A 19,146-nucleotide genomic window follows, 5' to 3' on the forward strand; every position below is an offset into this window, starting at 1 on the left:
ACTATATTGTGAGGTGTTCAGAATACACTGTAAATTAGTGGAAATGCTTGTTATTGAATGTTATTGAGGTTAATAATAGCGTAGGAGTGAAAATAAGCCCAAAAACTTGATTTTTAAACTTTTTATGTTTTTTTCAAAAAAAATCCGAATCCAAAACCTTAAATCCGAACCGAGACCTTTCGTCAAGTGTTTTGCGAGACAAATCCGAACCCCAAAAATAATGAAAATCCGGATCCAAAACACAAAACACGAGACCTCAAAAGTCGCCGGTGCACATCCCTAATTAAATTATATGTATTTGAAAACAATGTCATGACTGTCCCTGTTGGTGTAATGGTCAAACTACCAAATACTTTTGTCCATATAGTGTATTTATAGGATAAAGATCTTATAAAGATATTGGAAGCCATTGAGACATTTATAAACTACAGTATATCAAAAATCACAAAGCCAGTGGAAGCACAAAAAAACTTTAGATAACACATTCAGATATCTATATACCACCTATATATACAGCATAACATGTAAACTAATTCATGTATTTTGTATCTACTAAAAAAAACCAATATATCATTTAATATTCTCAGTCCATCATGACCACGCATACGTTCCGTCACATTTGTCTCTAGATACATGTAGTACAGTCCATGTTGAGAGCAAAAAATGGGAAAAGGTACAGTCCACCCTGAGACCAAATAACCTCTACAATGCTAGGGTCTGACACCCTCATTGTAGCCAAATAGGCTGTAACAGTATGCATGCATTTGTGCAGGAGAAAGCCTAGCATTTTCTACAAATAAAAATATATTATGCTTTTATATCTTTCAAATTGCAAAATGTCCCTATTGTTTTTGTATTTAGTATGTCATTTGCATTTCATATATGTCTAATAACTTTTGCTTTTTAAATATGTCGAATTGAAGAGAAATACAGTGTTTTATTTTAATTGCCATAGTCCATGTATACATCAGACAGAAACGTTTAGGTAAAGAAATCCATTCAGAAATATACATTAGGTTGGAGAGATGAATACTTAGGAATCAAAGGAAGAAAATAGGATCACACTTCAAAAGAGTTCCTTTTAGAAAGTGATAACACTTACCCAATTGCAGAAGGATGGTATGATGACCGACCTGTCTCCAGATTCAGGTAATAATGCACAGAGTTAATCAATGACCTCCAAGTGTCACTTGCCTTATAAAAAAAAGAAAAATGAAGCAAACAAATGGAATACAATAATAAATCCTGTTTTGGGGATCATAGAAATAGACAGGTACTCTTGCAACGGCTGTAAATAATCTTTCAATAAACAATTAGATGTGTTATACTTGCTTATAATTGGTGGGTTCTGATATCACCACTGTTCATTAGGAAAACAAAGGACTAATGCACTACCTACTGTAAATATTCAAACTCCCTTTGGATTTCCATGAAATGTATAAACACACTTGGTCCTTGCGCCTTTTTTACCATATATGTGTTGACAAAAGGTTGAATTGATTGATATATTACCTAGTAAGTACTGTAATGCTGGCAACAGAAATACAACATGTTGTGAGAATAAAAAAAGCATTTACCATCTGCCCAATGATAATGGAGGCCGTCACTGCAAGATGCAGCTTGAGTTAGCGTCAGTGTTTCCCTACTTAATGTGGTTTTACACTAGGGGTGTGCACCAGGCACTTTTAGTGTTTTGGGTTTTGGGTTCTGATTAGCTTGAGGTTTTGGGTTCTGATTTGTTTTGCCAAAACACCTGACGAAAGGTTTTGGTTCTGATTTCGGGTTTTGGGTTCTGATTTATTTTTTAAACCTTTTTTAGCCTCAATAACATTCAATAACAATCATTTCCACTAATTTCCAGTCTATTCTGAACACCTCACACCTCACAATATTCTTTTTAGTCCAAAACGTTGCACCGAATTAGCTTTCTGGACTGCGTAGTACCGGGGCCACAATACCTCCGCCTTCAAATGGTCTCAATTCCACTACACAGCTGCCTGCTCCTACATCCTCTGCAGCATATACAGGGTGTAGTTCGAGCGCGTCAATACCTCTTGTTTTTGACGATGACAGGTCATTTTCCATTAATTTTGGATTTGGTCCCAACACTGAATGTAGTTTAATATCTGATACGCATCTATCTGGACTGCGTAGTGGAGTGGCCCCGGTACCCAATTTGGTACCGGGGCCACAATATATCACCCTCAACTGTTCTGAATTCCACTGCACAGCTGCCTGCTCCTACATCCCCTGCAGCATATACAGGGTGTAGTTTGAGCGTGTCAATGCCTCTTGTTTTTGACGATGACAGGTCATTTTCATTAATTTTGGATTTGGACCCAACACTGAATGTAGTTGATACGCATCTATCTGGACTGCGTAGTGGAGTGGCCCCCGGTACCCAATTTGGTACCGGGGCCACAATATATCACCCTCAACTGGTCTGAATTCCACTGCACAGATAAAAACAAAAAACATAGTATTAAAAATGGCAGTTTCCCTTTTTTGGAACTACAGAAACAAAGAACGTAGTAATAGAAATGGCAGTTCCTCTTTTTTGGAACTATAAAAACAAAGAACATAGTAATAGAAATGGCAGTTCCCCTTTTTTGGAACTACAGAAAAAAAAAACGTAGTAATAGAAATGGCAGTTCCTCTTTTATGGAACTATAAAAAGAAAAAACATAGTAATAGAAATGGCAGTTCCACTTTTTTGGAACTATAAAAACAAAGAACATAGTAATATAAATGGCAGTTCCCCTTTTTTGGAACCACAGAAAAAAAGAACGTAGTAATAGAAATGGCAGTTCCCCTTTTATGGAACTATAAAAACAAAGAACATAGTAATAGAAATGGCAGTTCCCCTTTTTTGGAACTACAGAAAAAAAGAACGTAGTAATGGAAATGACAGTTCCTCTTTTATGGAACTATAAAAACAAAGAACATAGTAATAGAAATGGCAGTTCCCCTTTTTTGGAACTATAAAAACAAAGAACATAATAATAGAAATGGCAGTTCCCCTTTTTTGGAACTACAGAAAAAAGAACGTAGTAATAGAAATGGCAGTTCCCCTTTTATGGAACTATAAAAACAAAGAACATAGTAATAGAAATGGCAGTTCCTCTTTTATGGAACTATAAAAACAAAGAACGTAGTAATAGAAATGGCAGTTCTTCTTTTATGGAACTATAAAAACAATGACCGTAGTAATAGAACTGGCAGTTCCTATTTTTTGGAACTACGCAAACAATGACCGTAGTAATAGAACTGGCAGTCCCTATTTTTTGGAACTACACAAACAATGACCGTAGTAATAGAACTGGCAGTTCCTATTTTTTGGAACTACACAATCAATGACCGTAGTAATAGAACTGTCAGTTCCCCTTTTTTGGAACTACACAAACAATGACCATAGTAATAGAAATGGCAGGTCCTATTTTTTGGGACTGCAAGAATATATTGCTCTATAATATTTTTTATACTTTTTCAATTATTTTTTTATATATTTTTTTATTTTTTATTTTTATTTTTTTTGAAGATTTTTTTTTCATTTTTTAAAAGATTTTTGGCTAATTAACAAATTGATATGGACTTATCAGAAACAAATACAGGACAAAAGCACCACTGGACTCAGCAGCACTGACACTGGCCAAAGCACCACTGGAATCAGCAGGACAGAGCACTGTAAAAAGTACTACTGCACTCAGCAGGACAAAGCACCACTAGACTAAATAAGTCAGCAGGACAAAGCACTTTAGTAAAGTTATCAGCAGGACAGAGCACATCAACCTTCCTCTTCACTAACCACAGGGAGAATGAAGATGGCGGCCGCGAGCGGGGCATTTATGAGATCCGAGTCTCGCGAGACCCGACGCGAGACTTGGATGTTATAGCCTCGGTTTGGCTTCATTTGGCGCCCGTAAGTTCCCGAACAGTGCTCGGATCCCGTCGGATCCGCACTGTTCGGGTGGGCTCGGATTAGCGAAATCCGAGCCCGCTCATCTCTATTTTACACCACAGTAAGTTGCTGTTTATTGAGATTTAGACATAGGTTCTCTATTTCTTATGGAACTGTTGAATGTAGGTTGTGTAGTACTTTCTATGAAATAAATATAATATATATATAAATATATATATCTATATAAATCATTCTTTTTAAGCAACTATACTGAACTACCTGAAAAGAAGGAAGAAACTATTAGTGAATTTGATCATAAACATGTGGAGCAAAAATATTGAGATAAACACGTTATGAGAAGATATCGACCTGAAACTGCACTGAAACATTCCAAAAGGAGGGTCACCGATCAGTGGAGCAAGACGGTAGTGCGTAGTGTGCTGTAATAACCGATTTGGTGAGCAGGCAATCTGCTCACAAGCTACCAAGTGTTATACAACACTGATTTGATTTGATTTGACATTTTGAAAGTCACCTGTGATAAAGATTATTGGTGAAGCTGTAAACTACAATGGAGACTACCACGCTGATATGTGTGATCAGTAACACCCGGCACCTAGATAAACTTTAGGATATACATGGATTATTTGTTTTGTACCCTACTGATAGAAGAACTCCACTTGGGGGAGGTCGGTGTATTCCTGACTTGAACAGGGTTCTATATGGAGAAAGTGCCGCTTATATTATTTTGTTTCTTGTGGAGAATAAACGCCTGGACACTCATGACACCATGATTGTTCTATTCACCTAATACTATTATTTTATTACATCTTTTTGGCATTTAAATTGTTATAAGAATTCTTGTTTTATTTAGTTGATGCTCTAATGAACAAGCCCAAAACTCATTTTAATCATAAGAAGTGTAAAAATTGGACTTTATAGGTACATTTTAATGACAACTTATATAGAGCAAGGAGAGTGGAAAATAGTGGTGACAATGTATATCCCAAAAATGAATATTCAATAACATAATGACAAATATGCAGTTGGCTTAAACATCCAGAAAGAAATTATTCAGATATCTGATACCACTCCAGAATTATAAATCCCAATATATGCCTTTGGAGAATGAATGTAGCAAGCACGTTGTGCAGCTAGTGCTCTAGGTAATGAACCCCAATAGATATACATGGTGGATGCATTAGGATTATAATCACTAATTAACCGGAGTTTGTATGATATTTGTAAAATCAACACAAAAAATCGGATCACTTCCTTTAATAAGATATACTATAATATGAAGGATTTTGTTCTAAGGATTAATACCCAGGAAACACCTATAGTCGTGATCAAAGTCAAGAGTCTGGTACATGGTATGGTTAGAAAAGAGTCTGAAACTTTGGTAAGTGCACAAGTCCAAGTTATAGTGGTTAGTGGATGCAAGGAAACTGTGTTCAGAATACACAGGGTTAAGGATATATAATCTGGAGCCATAAGCAGCAGAGAACCCATGGTCAGAGGCAAGCCGAGAGTCAGGTACACTAAGAAAAGTCAGGAGCAGAGAGGTTAGACACTGGTGACAAGCACACTATAATCTGGCACTCAGTGTACCAGGCTGATATAGCAGCTGAGCATTGTCTGACACTGCTGATGACACCAGACCCGAATACATAAGAGAACTTTCTGTGCAGACACACACTGTCTACAAGTGTTACTCAGACTGTGCAATGCCACCAAATGCCAGCACCCAGAACCAGGACTCCCGGACCCCCTGCACCCCCAGTCTGTAAGACAAGTTCACGAACTTTTGTGACAGGCACCTAATAGCAAGAGGTTTATAATAGCTAGCATCAATGGCAAACTTAACATGGTTGCTTCTGAATGGGGTTTATGCTATGAACTTTGCAGTTTGTGACACTCACTTATATTGCCCACGGTGATTAGAAACGCAAAAAATATATATATTAATGTTGTTATATGTGATAAGAAGATAAGTGGTATCACACTTTTTTGGCCATCTTTCACCTGCATAAAAAGGCTCCAGGGATGCTGGCAATGACGTTCAAATCCCATATGACTGGATTTCATACAATTTGGCCACCCATGGTAGGTTGGGCAAATTGGACAAAGGTGCGTTACCTTGACTCTTGGGCTAAGAGAAAGGATTGCTACGTTTGTAGCCAATGTTATTTATGTGTCTAAAATCAGAAAACTATCTAAGACTTCACTTGAATATGAAGATGCCAGTGGAAACTCCATTCAGTGATAGAAGTCACATTTTCTGTTCTGTTGTGTGGATGTTCTTTTTAATGTTTCACAGTTGTTGGGAATAATAAAAACCAATTCTATATAGCTTTAAACTCATCTTAAGTATCCATATGTTAAAGTCAACTGCTACAGGGAACACTGCTCTGACTTAGCCAGCCATTGGGGAATAGATCCAGGAAATCTCTGTTTTGCACATATCCACATTGTATAACTAGGGATGTGCACCGGCCACTTTTGGTGTCTCGTGTTTTGGGTTCGGATTTGCTTGATGTTTTGGGTTCGGATTTTGTTTCGCAAAACACCTGTCGAAAGGTTTTGGTTCGGATTTAAGGTTTTGGATTCGGATTTATTTTGAAAAAAGCATAAAAAGTTCCAAAATCAAGTTTTTGGGCTTATTTTCACTCCTACGCTATTATTAACCTCAATAACATTCAATAACAATCATTTCCACTAATTTCCAGTCTATTCTGAACACCCTCACACCTCACAATATTGTTTTTAGTCCAAAACATTTCACTGAGGTAGCTTTCTGGACTGCATAGTGGAGTGGTCCCGGTACCCAATTTGGTACCGGGGCCACAATATATCACCCTCAACTGGTCTCAATTCCACCAAAAAAGTATCTGGACTGCGTAGTGGAGTGGTCCCCACAATATAAAAAAACACTCAACTGGTCTGAATTCCACCAAACAAGTATCTGGACTGCGTAGTGGAGTGGCCCCGGTACCCAATTTGATACCGGGGCCACAATATAATAAAAAAAAACCTCAATTCTGAATTCCACCAAACAAGTATCTGGACTGTGTAGTGGACTGCGTAGTGGAGTGGTCCCCACAATATAATAAAAAATCCCTCAACTGGTCTGAATTCCACCAAACAAGTATCTGGACTGCGTAGTGGAGTGGTCCCCACAATATAATAAAAAAAAAACAATTGTTCTGAATTCCACCAAACAAGTATCTGGACTGCGTAGTGGAGTGGCCCGGGTACCCAATTTGATAACGGGGCCACAATATAATAAAAAAAAAAACCTCAATTGTTCTGAATTCCACCAAACAAGTATCTGGACTGCGTAGTGGAGTGATCCCCACAATAAAATAAAAAATCCCTCAACTGGTCTGAATTCCACCAAAAAAGTATCTGGACTGCGTAGTGGAGTGGCCCCGGTACCCAATTTGGTACCGGGGCCACAATATAATAATAAAACCCTCAACTGGTCTGAATTTCAGTGCACAGATGGCGGACACCGGATGGACGTCTAAAACCAACATAGAAGTTAAGGGTGCAGTTCCTCTTTTTTGTGACTGCACAAACAATTAACGTAGTAATAGAAATGACAGTTTTTGTTTTTTTTTAAATATAGAAAGACAGAAGGTAGTAATAGAAATGGCAGTTATTCGAATCCCCAGGAAAGTCTAAGTGGGGTGAGCCACAGAGAGATTATTTCCCTCAGTTTCTCTAACAGGTTGTCAGTGTTGTGCCTCTTCTTAAAACCTGTGATACATAACTACACACACAATCTGCAAAGCATTTACAAATTATCTGCGGCACAGGAGAGTACCACTGGACTGTACTTTAATAGCAGTACCTATTATTTTTGGGTACAGCAACAGTGAATGATCGTAGTTAGACTTTTAAATAGCAGTACAAGCTAGATTTTTTTAAATTTTGTAATATTTTTTTCCAATTATTTTTGGAAAATTTTTTATTATTTTTTTTTAAATTAATTTTTTATAATTTTTTTTATAAATTTAAATTTGTTTTTTTTAGAACTTTTGGATAACTTGGAAATACCAATGCCCTTAGCAGAACAGACCACAGTACACAGGAAATACAGAAAGAAAGAAGGTAGCAATAGAAATGGCAGTTCCTCTTTTTTGGAACTGCACAAACAGTGATGAAAATGAAGGTGGAGCTGGTGGCATGTCACGGTCCTCTTCAGAGGACAATCTCCTGACCAGCAGGTCTTTGCACTGCTGTAGACTTGTGTCCGCCGGAAACAGAGACACAACATACGCTTTAAACCGAGGATCGAGAACGGTGGCCAGAATGTATTCCTCTGACTTTAAAAGACTGACCACCCTCGGATCCTGGCAAAGCATACGAAGGGCTTCATCCACAAGAGCTACATGCTTGGTGGAATCGCAATGGTGTACCAGCTCCTCCCTCACTTTCTCCAGCTGCTTCTACAAAAGTCTGATCAGGGGAATCACCTGACTCAAGCTGGCAGTGTCGGAACTGACTTCTCGTGTGGCAAGTTCAAATGGCTGCAGAACCTTGCACAACACGGAAATCGTTCTCCAGGCGCATCCCCACTCCTTTTCCTATGTCGTAGGTGGCTGTGTAGGCTTGAATGGCCTTTTGATGCCCCTCCATCCTCTGCAGCATATAGAGGGTGGAGTTCTAGCACGTCACTACCTCTTCTTAATTTAGATTGCAAGGCTTGTAAATACTTTGAAGATAAAAAAAGCAGGCTGCACAGACTGTGGAGCTAGAAAGTGAAATTAAATGGACCACGTTACTTTGGTGGCTATCTATGCCCCCCCCCCCGCCCTACACTTGTAGTTGAATATAAAAAAAGGAGCCTGCATAGACTGTAGAACTAGAAATTCAAATATACAAAGAAATGGACAAAGGCAGTTTGGTATCTGTCTGCATCAGATCCCCTCTCCACTAGGAGTAAAATAGAAAACTATTCAGCCGTTATATAATCTAGAATATAAATAGAAATTGAGAAAGGCAATTTGGTATCTGTCTGCATCATAATCATCAACATCCTCCTCAGCGCCAGCTACATCAATATCCTCCTCCTGGTGTACAACATTCACACCTTCATTAGCCAAATCTGTAACTAGACTGTGGGTGATCCTTCCAGCATATGCAGAGGGCGTGCTGCAAATGCTGGATGGAGTCACCTCTTCCCGTACAGTGATGGGAAGGTCAGGGTTCACAACCAACAACCCCTTGGACTCGCCTTGGGGATTTGTGATGTCATCTGTTTAGAAGGCAGAGTTCTTTGCTGTTTTGTTGTTGTTGCTGACAGCATAACTCTCTTAAATTTTTTGTAGGGGGGGGAGGAGGGCTTAGATCCTTGGGTGAAGCTGGACCACTAGTCATGAACACGGGCCAGGGCCTAAGCCGTTCCTTGCCACTACGTGTCGTAAATGGCATATTGCCAACTTTACGTTTCTCCTCAGATGATTTTAAGTTTCTCTTTTTGCTACTTTTACTGAACTTGGGCTTTTTGGATTATACATGCCCTTTACTAGGAGATTGGGCATCGGGCTTGCCAGACGACGTTGATGGCATTTCATCGTCTATGTCACGACTAGTGGCAGCAGCTTCAGCATTAGGAGGAAGTGGGTCTTGATCTTTCCCTACTTTATCCTCCAAATTTTTGTTCTGCATTATATGTAGCACAAGAGAGTGTACCCCGAAGCCACACACACTCAGCAAAGCCTTTAAAAATTATATGCGGCACAGGAGAGTACCACTGGACTGGAGTTATACAGCAGTACCACTGGACTTATACTGCAGAATCAGTGAAATTTGTAATATGGCAGTAACAACAATGGACTTATACTGCAGAATGAGTGAACTTTGTAATATTGCAGTACCAATGGACTTATACTGCAGAATGAGTGAACTTTGTAATATTGCAGTACCACTGGACTTATACTGCAGAATGAGTGAACTTTGTAATATTGCATTACCAATGGACTTATACTGCAGAATGAGTGGACCTTGTAATATTGCAGTACCACTGGACTTATACTGCAGAATGAGTGAACTTTGTAATATTGCAGTACCAATGGACTTATACTGCAGAATGAGTGAACTTTGTAATATAGCAGTACCAATGGACTTATACTGCAAAATCAGTGAACTTTGTAATATAGCAGTAGCACTAGACTTATACTGCTCAATCAGTGAACTTTGTAATATAGCAGTACCAATGGACTTATACTGCAGGATTGTTTTGGGATTTTTTTTTTTTTTTTTTTTTTATAATTACTTTTTTTGTAATTGAAATTTTTTATAATTTGGGAATAATGGGGAAATAACAATGCCCTTAGAAGGACAGAGCACAGGACATAGCACCACTGGACTGAACAGGACACAGCACAGGACCCAGCAGCACCACTGAACTCAGAAGGACAGAGCACAGGACACAGCACCACTGGACTGAACAGGACACAGCACAGGACCCAGCAGCACCACTGAACTCAGAAGGACAGAGCACAGGACACAGCACCACTGGACTGAACAGGACACAGCACAGGACCCAGCAGTACCACTGAACTCAGAAGGACAGAGCACAGGACACAGCACCACTGGACTGAGCAGAACACAGAGCACAGCACAGCACAGAACTGAACAGCATGAGCAAACCTCAAACACATCACCTGTCTCCCCTCTCTTCCCAAGTCCTTTAAATGTGCCCTTTGGAATGCACGCTCTGTTTGTAACAAACTTACCTCCGTTCATGATCTCTTCCTCTCAAAAAACCTTAACCTTCTGGCAATAACAGAAACATAGCTCATGCAATCAGACACTGCCTCACCTGCAGCACTTTCACATGGTGGCCTCCATCTCACCCACACCTCCAGACCTGAAGGCAGACAAGGAGGTGGGGTTGGACTACTTCTCTCCCCACAGTGCACATACACAGTTCTACCAAATGTCCCATCACTCACGTTCACATCTTTTGAAGTACATGCTATTCGCATTTTTAATCAATTCTCCCTACGTGTTGCGGTGATCTATCGTCCCCCTGGAGCACACCAACAATTTATTGAGGATTTCTCTGCATGGCTCCCTCACTTCTTATCTTCAGACATCCCCACCATCATCATGGGTGACTTCAACATCCCCATTGATAACCCACCTTCCAAAGCTGCTTCCAAACTACTCTCTCTAACATCCTCACTTGACCTCTCCCAGTGGATTGAATCATCTACTCATAAGGATGGCCACTGCCTTGATCTTGTTTTCTCTAGACTATGCTCAGTTTCTAATTTTATTAATACACCCTTCCCCCTCTCAGATCATCACCTTATCAGCTACACTCTCACCCCCACTGCTCTAACCTCTCTACTGTCTAACTCAACCAAGCCTCCTCATACTCGTAGAAATCTTAATTCTATTAATCTTCAACAATTTTCCACCTCTCTCCAACACCTTCTCTCCCCTATCTCTACATTTTCATCCCCTGAGATGGCAGTACCTCATTTTCACCTAACCTTAGCAACGGCCCTTGATCAAGTGGCTCCAGCGACACTTCATACTACACGTCGACTTCGATGTCAACCGTGGCACACCAAAGCAACACGAAATCTTCAAAAACTGTCCCGTAAAGCAGAACGTCACTGGCGTAAATCTCGAAGCTCTAATGACTTCTTCACATATACTTCTGTCTACCACTCCTATCGAAATGCTCTGGACACTGCAAAACAAACATACTTTCAATCTCTTATCTATGCTTAGGCTTCTAACCCCAAACGCCTTTTCAATACATTTAATCATCTTCTCAATGCTCCCACCCCGAACCCTCAATCTACTATCAGTGCTAAGGATCTTGCTTCCTACTTCAAGGACAAGATTGACAAGATCAGACTAGAAATGGTATCCTCTTCCTCAACAAGCCATCAGCTCATTTCCTTCCCACTACCCCCTGACACCCTTTCTTCATTTGACCCCACAAATGAAGAGGAAATTTCTACGCTCTTCTTATCTTCCTACTCTACCTCCTGTCCTCTTGATCCTATTCCCTCGCAAATTGGTAGATCCCTGTCTTCTGTGCTCATTTCACCTCTAACTCAAATCTGTAATCTCTCACTCTCTACTGGCATCTTTCCATCACTATACAAGCATGCAATGATTACTCCTATTCTAAAAAAACAAAACTCCGACCCAAACTCTCTCTCAAATTACCGTCCCATCTCTCAGCTCCCTAGCCCCTCCAAGCTTCTAGAGAGACTTGCCTACACTCGCCTCACACGCTTTCTTTCCGCAAACAACCTGTTGGATCCTCTTCAGTCTGGCTTTCGTTCTCAACACTCCACAGAGACTGCGCTGACCAAGGTTGTTAATGATCTGATCACTGCTAAGACTGAACGCCATTAGTCTCTCCTAATTCTCCTTGATCTCTCGGCTGCATTTGACACCGTTGACCACTCTCTTCTCATACAAACGCTGCAATCCCTAGGTCTTCAAGACACAGTTCTATCCTGGTTCTCATCTTACCTCTCTAATCGCTCTTTCACTGTTAATTTCTCTGGAGCCACCTCTGCTCCGCTTCCCCTATCAGTTGGAGTACCACAAGGCTCGGTGCTAGGTCCTCTGCTGTTCTCTATCTATACGGCCTCTCTTGGAAATCTAATAAGTTCCTTTGGCTTTCAGTATCATCTCTATGCGGATGATACCCAAATCTATCTATCCTCTCCTGATATCTCGACATCTGTGTTGTCCTGTGTAACTGACTGTCTTTCTGCCATTTCATCTTGGATGTCCTCTCGTCAACTCAAACTTAATCTTTCTAAAACAGAGTTAATAATATTCCCACCCGCCAACAAGAGCATACCTGACATTTCTATCTCTGTTGATAACATGACCATAAATCCCACCCCACAAGCTCGCTGCCTAGGTGTAATCCTTGATTCACGCCTATCCTTTGTTCCCCACATTGACTCTATATCTAAATCATGTTACATACATCTAAAGAACATTTCCAGAATCCGCACATATCTCACACAAGACACTGCTAAAACCTTAATTCATGCACTAATCATCTCCCGCATTGACTATTGCAATTCCCTCCTTACTGGTCTTCCCAAAAATAGACTCAAACCCCTAAAATCTATTTTGCATGCTTCGGCAAGACTGATTTTCCTTGCAAATAGCTATTCCTCTGTTGAATCACTCTGTATGTCTCTACACTGGCTGCCTGTCTTCTACCGAATCCAATATAAAATACTTTTACTAACCTACAAGGCCATCAACAAAGCTGCACCAACATACATCTCCTCTCTTGTCTCAAAATATCTCCCAACTCGGCAACTCTGTTCTGCAAAAGATCTGCGTCTCTCATCCACCCTCATTACATCCTCCCATTCCCGGTTACAGGACTTTTTTCGGGCTGCACTCACTCTATGGAACTCTCTCCCTCGCACAATAAGACTCTCCTCTGTTCTACAAACTTTCAAGCGTTCTCTGAAAACCTACCTATTCAGACAAGCTTATAATATTCCTCAACCACCATCTTAACCTCACTACCTTTAGCCTGTTACACAATTTCACAGAAGACAACTACCCCCGGACCAACATTGTTGTGTGACAGGATCATTTAGCTTATGAGTCACCTTACCTTTGCAGTCTGGCTGGGCCAAGATGCAAAATGTATACTTAACCTCATGTGTCAATCTCCCATTGTCCCATAGATTGTAAGCTTGCGAGCAGGGCCTTCTCACCTCTTTGTCTGTTTTACCCAGTTTGTTTATTAGTTTATTACGTTTGTCCCCAATTGTAAAGCGCTACGGAATATGTTGGCGCTATATAAATAAATGATGATGATGATGATGATATAGCAGGACAGAGGACCACCTAACATACCCTCACTCTACCCTGATCAATGCCCGAGTGAAGATGGCGGCGACTAGCGGGGAATTTATAGGATCCGAGTATCGCAAGATCCGACAGCGGGATTATGACTCAGAGCCTCAGTTTCAGTTTTGCAATTGGCGGGAATACCCGGATCTGTCTCGGATCCGGCTCGGATCTGCAACGTTCGGGTGGGCTCGGATTTCAGAAATCCGAGTGCGCTCATCTCTATGTATAACTAACCAAAATATATGCATTTTTAATGCATTTTTCCAAAGCATTCACCTATTCAACTAATGTTAGATATATGTAATGCACACTGATCATTCTCCTTTGTATAGAATTATAATTGTCAACTGTTCCTATTATCCAGAGATAGTTCCAAGTTTTAGACATATGTCCATGTAAATTGTCTTTAATTTTCAATATTAACCAACTGCACAATATTTTTTCTTTTTCTGCCCCTTAGAAGCAATTCTTACCACCCAATGCTTCTCAGAAACAATTCCTACCAACCAATTTTGTTTTCTGAGGTTTATAAGTTGAAATGATTGAAGTGCACTATTTAAAGTGAAAAACAGTGTCTTATAATTACATTCAGCAAATATGTAATTATGAGGATAGTTTGGATACAATTATGGATTACTTTTTGTTTATCTTCTCAACTTCACATTCTTGCTAGTGTTAATTTTTAAGACATGACCTTTTTCAGATACTTTATGAAAAGCATGTGAAGGAGCTCATTTTTTAAGTCTATGAAAAGCTATACCTTTTATGCTACTTGACTCCCATCACATGGAGAAAACTAACAAATGCAAGGTTAAAGCTGGCTTTGTGTTACTCCACTGTGTACATCAATGTGGAGTGGTGCACTGAGCAACATATATTATTGGTATTGAGTGAATAAGCATTTGTACAAATATTTCCTACATTATTGGAGATTATGCATGATTTTAATGCATTTTTTTGGCCCAATAAACTAAGCCTGCAAAATGCTTTGCAAATACTTGCATGTACTGTTTTCTCCAAATTGTAATAGTTTATGTAAAAAAGATGTAATCTTTCATATATTATGTGTGCATCCTGGCTTAATAATTGTATGAGCAGGACGATGTATGTATTGTATATGCATCATGTATGTATCGTGGTAGAAACAACATAAATGTTTCAACTGTTTTGGTTATGTATACATCAGCTCTATGCTTTTTGAAACACACCTGTTTGAAAAGTGTGTTGTACAACTGTGTTATAGCTGTTTTTACTGATTCACAGATCTTTGCCAATTCCAGGCAATATTAAAGAAGGATGCATCAACTGTCTTGCACTTGCCAGCAACAGTGTCATTGTCTTTAATATTTACAAAAGTTGTCAAACACACCTATAGTTTGATGATCCATATTTTCACATTTTATCAAGAATGGAACTGCCATTCCAAGTTCTTAAAGCTTTGTCAAACCATGGATTGGTGCTTATTTTCTGCTAAGTATTTATTCATCCTATCCTACAAATTCCTGGATTGGCACTTCACTAATATTTCTTCAGTTATCATTCTTTATAGCCAAAGGATATGTGTGGCTGTTTTGTGTGAGTGTGTTTAATTGAATTGGATTGTTATTGTTTGTATTTTAGTTTGTTAGATTCTGATTATATTGTTATGCCTTTAAACAAATAAATTAATGAATCTACAAATTGCCTCAAAAACAATTTTAGTGACTGATTAAATTTTTTGGATTATTTCGGTGAAGAACAATTTCCATTCATATCTAGTTTAAATTGTTTGAATTTCATAAGGTGGTGCAGTGGTTAGCATCATTGTAAATGTGTGCAACAAAGACTTTTGCATTTTTATCTACAGTAGAAATGGCAGATCTGTTGCTGGCTATAGCAGTGTGCTGGGGGAAAAAATGTTGTGTGTATGTTCCTTGCAGGATAACCCCACCCTTTCAGCACCTGTTATGGCCTATAAATTGATTTGAGCAGCTTCCACTTTTGTATTTGTCTGAGAGGCATGTTGGTGTCAGTAGCTGAGGGGGAGTGCTGACATTGGATTGCTATTTGGAGGCTTCTGGGGTACCTCTTTGGTAAGTTAGCTCTCAATTTAAAAACACATATGTATGGCCCAAATATAGGGACTCTCACTGTTTAGAGTAGGACCATCCTATATGCAAAAGCGCCTTGGCGTGGCAGGATGGCTTAAACATACATTTGCAAATGTGTGCAACAAAGACTTTTGCATTTTTATCTACAGTAGAAATGGCAGATCTGTTGCTGGCTATAGCAGTGTGCTGGGGGAAAAAATGTTGTGTGTATGTTCCTTGCAGGATAACCCCACCCTTTCAGCACCTGTTATGGCCTATAAATTGATTTGAGCAGCTTCCACTTTTGTATTTGTCTGAGAGGCATGTTGGTGTCAGTAGCTGAGGGGGAGTGCTGACATTGGATTGCTATTTGGAGGCTTCTGGGGTACCTCTTTGGTAAGTTAGCTCTCAATTTAAAAACACATATGTATGGCCCAAATATAGGGACTCTCATTGTTTAGAGTAGGACCATCCTATATGCAAAAGCGCCTTGGCGTGGCAGGATGGCTTAAACATACATTTGCAAATGTGTGCAACAAAGACTTTTGCATTTTTATCTACAGTAGAAATGGCAGATCTGTTGCTGGCTATAGCAGTGTGCTGGGGGAAAAAATGTTGTGTGTATGTTCCTTGCAGGATAACCCCACCCTTTCAGCACCTGTTATGGCCTATAAATTGATTTGAGCAGCTTCCACTTTTGTATTTGTCTGAGAGGCATGTTGGTGTCAGTAGCTGAGGGGGAGTGCTGACATTGGATTGCTATTTGGAGGCTTCTGGGGTACCTCTTTGGTAAGTTAGCTCTCAATTTAAAAACACATATGTATGGCCCAAATATAGGGACTCTCATTGTTTAGAGTAGGACCATCCTATATGCAAAAGCGCCTTGGCGTGGCAGGATGGCTTAAACATACATTTGCAAATGTGTGCAACAAAGACTTTTGCATTTTTATCTACAGTAGAAATGGCAGATCTGTTGCTGGCTATAGCAGTGTGCTGGGGGAAAAAATGTTGTGTGTATGTTCCTTGCAGGATAACCCCACCCTTTCAGCACCTGTTATGGCCTATAAATTGATTTGAGCAGCTTCCACTTTTGTAGCATCATTGTCTCCCAGCACTTTGTTCAAGTCCAATCAAGGCTCTATCTGTGTGCAGTGCTTTCCCCGTGTTCATGTGGGTTTCCTCTGGGTCTCCTTCCACACTCCAAAGACATAGAGGTAGGATTAATTGGATTAACTCTAATGTTTGGGAATATAGATTGTAAACTCCAGTGTGGCAGGGATTTATGTGAAAGAATAATAATAATTTGTAAAATACTGCGTAACATGTAGGTTCTAATTAAATAACTGTTAATAATAAACAAATACACTTACTATATGTCATTTAATATATAATGTAGACCAATTAAAAAGTAAGCAAATACACAAGTATAAAATGTTATTTTTCATTCACTTTTATAAGATGAAGATGAAAATAAAAAAAACAAACAAAAACAGCAACATTATATGTTACCTCTTCTGTAATTGTAGATCCCCAAGAATTCGCCGAGGGATCTGGTTCCCAAAAATGTCTGGAGAATGCTTGTCTCTTAAGTCTTAAAAATTGGTTTGTAGCTTCCTCTGAAAAAAATGGAGCCCCCAGAATACCTAAACCAATAAATAATTAAAAAGCATGATTAAGTACTTATCTTGAAAAACATGTAAAAAGGCTAAATAGTTAAATTTCAATCTGATTACTTCTATCTATCTATCTATCCATCTATCTAGCCATTGATGTAACAACAATAGAAAAAAAATACAGTTCATATAAGGATATTATGTTATTTAGTGTGGGATGAATTTGACAACACATGTAACTAAAATATGTATTCTGTGTATTCATGATAAATAATAGTATATTTCAAGTGAATAGCAGTATATTCATATATCCCATTATATAATGTACTATTTTGGATATTAATAGCATAATGCAAAGGAGTTTTTTACATTTAAAATGGAAAATCTTTGTAACTTAAATATTAAAGAATGTAGAAAAAAATAACCTGTATGTATTCTAATTGTGTTTAAATTGTGTGTAAATGTGAATTTAATAATCAAATTAATATACAGTAAATAATTTAAAACAATCCTGTTTTCATTTACCAATAACATCTTGTATAGCTGAAGGTCTTTTCTCTAGATGGTCAGGATTAAGTGTTTGTGTGTTTTTTATTAAGAACATAACTAAAATATCGACAAATATAAAAAATAGTGATATTTATTGTCTTACCTTGAATTAGGAGAAAGAGATGAACAAGGATAATCACTGAATGACCCATTGCGATTGAAAGGTGAGTTATTTTTTCTGACAATTCTACAGCTTTGTCTGCTTAAAAATATGTAATAAATAAATTGAAGTCCTACGGTAATGGTTTTTGTGGCTTATGTTCTGTCCTTAACTCACTTTCTGTGACCTTTGAGCCTGCAAACTTATGCTTATATACTGATTAACATGGGACTAGATCAGTATACACTGAAACTGGCAAGCCTTGCTTGCACTTTACACTGCAGATTACAGGGATGCCACGCTGGATAATGAAAAAAATACAGTGTGAAGTGCAAAACAAATACACTTATATGTTTTACATTTACAATACCATTGTATGCACAGTAATTATTTATGTTGAAGTAAAAGAAAAACAAATGTTTGATTCACTAAGTAACACAAACATACTATGCAGATTCTTAAGGTTATCCATTAGAAAACTAAATACAGAAAATACAAAAATATAAATATATCAAAAGGTTCCACAGCACAAACAGTTTCCAGACACCCACACTTCCGAAAATGCATGCAAACAGCAGATCCCACCTAGAAACTCCACAGATGACAACAGTCACTGCCTTTCAAAGATATTTCAGCACAATATGGAAAATGTTGTTACCACTGGGAGGGATAACTGACGTCTGCAAAAAACAGTTCAAAAGAACCTAGTGCACACCACTTGACTGGCTTAGTTTATATAAACCATACTTGCCAAATCTCCCCGAATGTCCGGGCGACTCCCGAATTTTAGGTAGGTCTCCTGGAATCCCTGGAGAGCTGGCAATTCTCCCTACTCCCAGTGAAGTAGGCAGATTTTGAGCTTCCATGATGTGATTCTCCACATCATGACTCGTTTGCGTCATTGCGTTATGGGGGCGGGGCCAAAATTATAGGCAACTATGATATAAACTTTTATTAAAAGCTTACCATTTACACATTAGCATATCATACTACTGTTAGCTCCCTAGGGGGAGTTGCAATTATTTATTTTAAAATAATATA

At 38.8% G+C, this 19,146-nt stretch overlaps 1 protein-coding gene across 1 annotated transcript in view; it reads right to left on the reverse strand.

Annotated features, from left to right (window-relative positions):
• The window catches only part of C2H3orf85 (chromosome 2 C3orf85 homolog), a 58,303-nt gene extending 40,006 nt beyond the window's left edge, over window positions 1–18,297 (reverse strand). The window contains exons 1-3 of the mRNA XM_075195564.1: window positions 18,109–18,297; window positions 17,353–17,486; window positions 1,103–1,194 (exon numbers count right to left, since the gene is read on the reverse strand). Coding sequence (XP_075051665.1) covers window positions 1,103–1,194; window positions 17,353–17,486; window positions 18,109–18,157 — 275 coding nt within the window. The 5' untranslated portion in view covers window positions 18,158–18,297. The remainder of the gene's footprint in view (window positions 1–1,102; window positions 1,195–17,352; window positions 17,487–18,108) is intronic.
• Between the last annotated feature and the right edge of the window lie 849 nt (window positions 18,298–19,146).

The sequence above is a fragment of the Mixophyes fleayi genome, chromosome 2, assembly GCF_038048845.1.
Source record: "Mixophyes fleayi isolate aMixFle1 chromosome 2, aMixFle1.hap1, whole genome shotgun sequence".
Taxonomy (NCBI): Eukaryota; Metazoa; Chordata; class Amphibia; order Anura; family Limnodynastidae; genus Mixophyes; species Mixophyes fleayi.